This window comes from Acinonyx jubatus, chromosome B3 (assembly GCF_027475565.1).
Source record: "Acinonyx jubatus isolate Ajub_Pintada_27869175 chromosome B3, VMU_Ajub_asm_v1.0, whole genome shotgun sequence".
Lineage (NCBI taxonomy): Eukaryota > Metazoa > Chordata > Mammalia > Carnivora > Felidae > Acinonyx > Acinonyx jubatus.
In genome coordinates, this window is record NC_069386.1 from 111,359,801 (window position 1) to 111,366,129 (window position 6,329).

Here is a 6,329-nt window from a genome sequence, read left to right on the forward strand (position 1 = left end):
CAATGGGAACTACATTAGAAACCAAGTCCTTCCCCCTCCTATGTCTTTGTCTCCTGTATAGAGAAAAACTCAGTCCCTCCTGTGTTTCTTGTGTATCTCCTTTACTACTCAGAACACTTCTGGTCAACCAAACGTGTGGAGGTTTTTCTCCACACCAAACATTTCTCTGCAATACCAGCTGGATGTTCACAGTTCAACTCAATTCTGACACTATCTACATGGAGACAGCATCAGATTCCACAGATTAAGAGCTCAGTCTCACAAGACCACCCCTCCCCCTTTAAAAGTCAATCACAAGTAATAGGTCCTCAGGTTAGCCACAACTTCTGTCCAATTTGGCTACAAATTGAAGGTTCTTATGACCCCCTCCTCAGGTTCAATTAACTTGTTAGAGTGGCTCACAGAATTCAGGGAAACGCTTACTTACATTTACCAATTTATTAAGGATTATGATAAAGAATACAGGTGAAGAGCCAGATGAAGAGATACACAGGTTGAGGTCTGGGGGAGTTCTGAACACAGGAGCTTCTGTCCCTGTGGAGCTGGGGTGCATCACACTCCAGGTATGGATATTTTCACCCTCCTGGAAGCTCTCTAAACCCCATATACTATTGGGATTTTATGGAGGCTACTTCATACGGGCATGATCAATTATTAACTTCCATTTTCAGCTCTTCTTTCCTCTATGGAGGACAAAAGATAGGGCTGAAAATCCAAGCTTCTAATCACAGGTTGGTCTTTCTGGTGACCAGTCCCCACCCAGGAGCCCACCCAGAGTCACCGCATTAGAACAAAAGATGCTCCTAGTGTTCTTATCACTTAGGGAATTACAAGGATTTTGGGAGCTATGTGTCAGGAACCAGGAGGAGATACATACATACACACACACACACACACACACACACACACACACACTCCTAGTGTTCTTATCACTTAGGAATTACAAGGATTTGGGAGCTATGTGTCAGGAACCAGGAGGAGATACATACATACACACACACACACACACACACACACACACACACACACACACACTCTTCCATTACCTCATAGGAAATGATGATCCCTTCAATAAATGGTTTTGGGAAAACTTGACAGAAAAATGCAAGAGAATGGAAATTAACCAGTATCTTACACCATATACAAAAATTAACTCAAAATGGATCAAAGACTTGAATGTAAGACCTGAAACCATAAAACTCCTAGAAAAAAACACAGAGTTCCTTGACATCAGTATTGGTGATGAGTTTTTGGATTTGATACCAAAAGTAAAGGTAACAAAAGTAAAAATAAACAAATGGGACTACATCAAACTAAAAAGGTTTTGCACAGCAGAGAAAACCATCAACAAAATGAAAAGGCAATTTACCAAATGGGAGAAAATATTTGCAAATCATGTATCTGATAAGGGATTAATACCCGAAATAGATAAAGAACTCATACAACTCAGGAGCAAAAAACCCAAACAATCTGATAAAAAAAAAATGGGCAAAAGATCTGGACAGGCATTTTTCCAAAGAAGACATACAGATGGCCAACAGGTATATGAAAAGGTACTCAACATCACTAATCAGGGAAATGCAAAGCAAATTACCATGAGATATTACCTCACACCTGTTGGAAAGGCTATAATCAAAAGACAAGAAATAACACCCACTGACAAAGATGTGGAGAAAATATAGAACTTATTTTTGGCTCAGGTGCTTTTAAACTTGACATGCATCAGAAATCCCCTGGATGGCTGTTAAAACAGGCTGTTAAGACAGTTAATAATTCCGTAAATCTTGGGTAGAGCCCAATAATTTGCATTTCTAATAAATTCCCAGATGATGCTGACACTGGCAGTTCAGGGACCAAACTATGAAAACCACTGTTCTAGTGAAAGGAAGACAAATACTATACTATAAACATCAGAAATACATAAAGTGTCTAGTACATTAGAAGATAAGTGCTGGAGGGGCGCCTGGGTGGCTCAGTTGGTTAAGCGCCCGACTTCAGCTCAGGTCACGATCGTGCGGTCCGTGAGTTCGAGCCCCGTGTCGGGCTCTGGGCTGATGGCTCAGAGCCTGGAGCCTGTTTCCGATTCTGTGTCTCCCTCTCTCTCTGCCCCTCCCCCATTCATGCTCTGTCTCTCTCTGTCTCAAAAATAAATAAAAACATTAAAAAAAAAAAAAGAAGATAAGTGCTGGAGCATCTGGGTGGCTCAGTCGGTTGAGCATTCGACCTCAGCTCAAGTCATCGAGTCATCGTCTCATAGTTCGTAAGTTTGAGCCCTGTGTCGGGCTCTGTGCTGACAGCTCAGAACCTGGAGCCTGCTTTGGATTCTTTGTCTCCCTTTCTCTCTGCCCCTCCTCCACTCCCTCCCTCCCTCCCTCCCTCTCTCTAAAATAAATAAACATTAAAAATATTAAAAAAAAAAGATGATAAGTGCTCTGGGAAAAAAGAGAAAGTAGGGCAAGACAACAGCTGCATACAGAGCTGGTATTCTTATGTTTTATTTAAATAAAACTCCCATTTCCTATATAATAGTAACAATGGTGCATGGCTCATGCCAGGCAATATTCATTCTATGGGCTTTACATATATTAACTAATTTAATCCAACAAGACCCCTATGAAGTAAATATGACGATTTACCCCATTTTGCAGGGAGAAACTAGTTAGGTTGAAGTAAGTTGTCCAAGGTCACACAGCTACTAAGAGATGGATCCTGGATGTGAGCCCAGGCAGTCTGGCTCTAGAATCATTGCTGTTAAATATTATAGCATACTGCTTCCCAATTCACAGATCTTCTTCATTAATGTTATTTCTTTTTCTTTAATGTTTATTTTTATTTGAGAGAGAGAGAAAGAAAGAGAGAGAGAGAATGCACGCATGGGAGCGAGCAGGGGAGGAGCCGAAGTAGGCTCCAGGCTCCAAGCTCTCAGCACAGTACTATGCTCAAACCCATGAACTGTGAGATCATGACCTGAGCTTAACCAACTGAGCCACCCAGGCACCCCATTAATGTTATTTTTAGTGGCAGGAGAAGAAATATCTTGTCAGGCTAGACTAGACATACATTATCATCTCTATTCTATAAGCACACTTGATGCTTTCTTTCATCTACAACCTACTTTTATATTTCTTATTTAAGTTCATCATTCACCCAAATAACCAAGTGAGAAAATGCAGACACCCTTGAATCTGTCTCTCACTCCCCATGTCCGATCTTAATTTCTGCCTCAGAAATTGGATTTAGGACTCTCTAGATTCCCATGTTACCCAGATAATTGCCACAAAGGCTCCTAGTATGGTCCCCTATATCCAGATTCTTGTTTCTCTTTCATCCTCCACTCAGCCACCAGCATTCTCCTTCTAAAGTAAAATCTGACCATATTAGCCAGCTGCTTAAAATCCTTCACCGATTCTTCGTATCAAGCCCAAATGTCTTAATGTGATATAAAGTCCCTTCACAATCTGGCTGTGTCTCACTTTCCTGATCTACTATTAATCTCCCACACATACCCTAAGCTCCATTCATGGTTCTAAGTATTTGATTTTCTGTTCTGTTATTGCCTCTTCCCATCTACCTCTGGCAAACTCCCACTCAACCCCTTAATACTTAGTTCTCCTTTCTGCTTCCCTCCCCTAACACACAAGTCAACTTTTTCTTTATGGTCTCAAAACTGTCTTAGGACCAATCACACACTTTGTTGTAAATTTAGTCCCATTAAGGCAAGAGCTCTTGAAACTCCTAGGGTCCAAGACGTGACTGATACACAGTAATTCTGAAAGAGTTATTAAAAACTGATTAAGTTCAATTACAGAGCATAAGCTAAATTCAAGAGCTGTTATGTACATTATTCAGAACCTAATAATTTATGATGGAAATTAAAGCTCTGGAAAGCTCATGAAGTAATCTCAGAACTAGGAAAAAAGGATTCAGAGATAAGACACAGTGTGTTTGCCCAACTAAATTCTATTTATTCAACAAATATTTATTGAGCAGTATGAGTAAAGTAGCGAACAGAGATGGAAAACTGTTGAAATTCGTATTATAACCTATAGATACGTGTACACTGTATTTACTTACCCGTTAAACAACTAAGTCCGCTACCAGCAACTTGTATTAAGAGTATTTTGTGGGGAGCCTGGGTGGCTCAGTCGGTTGACTGTCCGACTTCAGCTCAGGTCATGATCTCATGGTTCGTGAGTTCGAGCCCCGCATCGGGCTCTGTGCTGATGGCCTGGAGCCTGCTTCAGATTCTCTGGAGCCTGCTTCAGAGCCTGGCGCCTGCTTAAGATTCTGTGTCTCCCTCTCTCTCTGCCCCACCCCCACTCGTGCTGTCTCTGTCTCTCAAAAATAAATAAATATTTAAAAAAAAAGAGTATTTTGTGCTTGGTTAGGTATTCACACCTTTTTGATTATCTTCTTTGCAGCAATGAGAAAGTTAGGTAGATGATAAAGGCAAATAGAACTCAGTTTTCTATTTTTCAAAATGGAATGCCCTTTTGCACTATTTACCCTTCCAGAAACCACCACTGCAAAATTTAATTCAGCACTGGGCTGCAAAAAATGGTCTATTTTTCAACCATGTAAATCAGATCCCATCACTCTTTTGCTCAATACTCTGTAAGTGCATCCCATCAGATTTAGAAAAAGGTGCAAATCTTTCACTGTGCTCTACAAGGCCACACGTGACCTGGCCCTGCGTAACTCCTTTTACCCTCATCTGCTACCACTGTCTCCTTTGCTCATTTCACTGGCAAACGCTGGCCTTCTTGCTCTTCCTAGAAGAGCTCATTTCTGTTTAAGAACCTTTGCAACGCTTACCAAGCTCATTGTGCTTAAGGAAACTTTGGAATACTATTCTTTTCTCCTCACACTCACTTCTCCCAAATTTTCACATGCTGGACTCCCTTCATTCAAGTCTCTGCTCAAATGGCACCTTCTCAAAGAAGACTTTCACAGCCACCCTGTTTACTATTAGAGTTCTCCATTCCTTTGCCCTGCATAACTCTTCTCTTAATATTTATATATTACCAGGGACCCACTAGAACAAAGATTTTAAGTCTCCTCCCTGCAATAATCTGCAATACTACCAGCATTTAGGGGAGTGCCTGGCACACAGCGGCCTCTCCCAATAAATATGTTTAACATTCTCTGGCATTCTGACCAGACTTATTCAATTCATATGACCTCAGGAAACTCACAGAGCAAACACTCAAGCTCTGACCCTTAGTAAAAACTACAAAATAAAGTCTTATCAAGTCTTGCCATCAAGACGTATTTGTTCTGAGTGGCAAAGAGCTGTGACAGGTCTTCCTAGAGATTGTACTGGAAAACTAACTCCTCCAAGCAAAGCTTGCAGCAACCTGAACTTTGAAGTCAAATGACAGAAAGTTCGGAAGGGGACCACACCTAAACCCACAATCCTGATTTTTAAAGACCACTTCCCCCACAAAATCTGATCATTTACCAACTCCAAAATTATGTTTCCTTTGGCTTCTTGGCCCTTTTGGTGCTACGGATCCTTTGTCAGTCTGGTGAAAACTATGGATTTCTCTTGAGAATAATGCTCTAAAATTCATAAAGCAAAATACACAGACAGCTACAAAAGAAACCAATTTTACTGAAATACATGGACACAGACTTAAGGTCTCCTATGATCTTCTTCCACGGTGAAAATGACACAAGAAAATTTTGACGGCTACAGTAGTAAGAGAATCCCAAAGAGACGACACTCCGAGGTCCAACCCTGAGCACCTTCAAGGAGCAGCAGGGAAATGCTGGGCGCCGAGACCCAGCCAACCCTAGGGGGCGTGTCTGAGGATGCGCAGCGGAGGGAAGAGGGACCCGATCTGAGAAGGGGGTGGGGAGCTCGTATTCCCAGAGTGCGCAAGGGGCCGAGTTCCCCACGGCGCGTCCCACCCTCGTCTCACCTGTCCCCGCTGTCCCCAGGAGCCGCTCCGGCACCCCTCGCAGGTCTTCATGGAGGCCGCGGAAGATCTCGTGAAGTTTCTCGAAATGCTCCGAAGAGGCAGCGGAGGTGGCCATGGCGCAGGCCGCGCTCGAGCAGCGGCCACCGAGATTTTGGGCACTGGCCCCGCTCCTATCCCGGCGGTCAGCCACCCAGTCCCGCAGGCATCACGGCGACCGCCGCCACCACCGCCGGGGACGAGGCGCTTCCGGGGCCGCGGCGGGGTCCTCCCGAGCCGGAACGCCCACCCCCTTCATACCGTCACTGAGGGAGCGGCGGGCGCGAAAGCCTGATGGGAAGTCTGGTGGGCTGCCCGCCTGGGCGATTCCCGGGAGGGTGGTGGTGCATCGGAGCGAGCGGAGTCCTG

At 43.6% G+C, this 6,329-nt stretch overlaps 1 protein-coding gene across 1 annotated transcript in view; it reads right to left on the bottom strand.

Annotated features, from left to right (window-relative positions):
- Positions 1-6,181, bottom strand: part of VTI1B (vesicle transport through interaction with t-SNAREs 1B) — a 31,575-nt gene extending 25,394 nt beyond the window's left edge. The window contains exon 1 of the mRNA XM_015068428.3: positions 5,925-6,181. Within this exon, the coding sequence (XP_014923914.1) occupies positions 5,925-6,039 (115 nt within the window). The 5' untranslated portion in view covers positions 6,040-6,181. The remainder of the gene's footprint in view (positions 1-5,924) is intronic.
- Between the last annotated feature and the right edge of the window lie 148 nt (positions 6,182-6,329).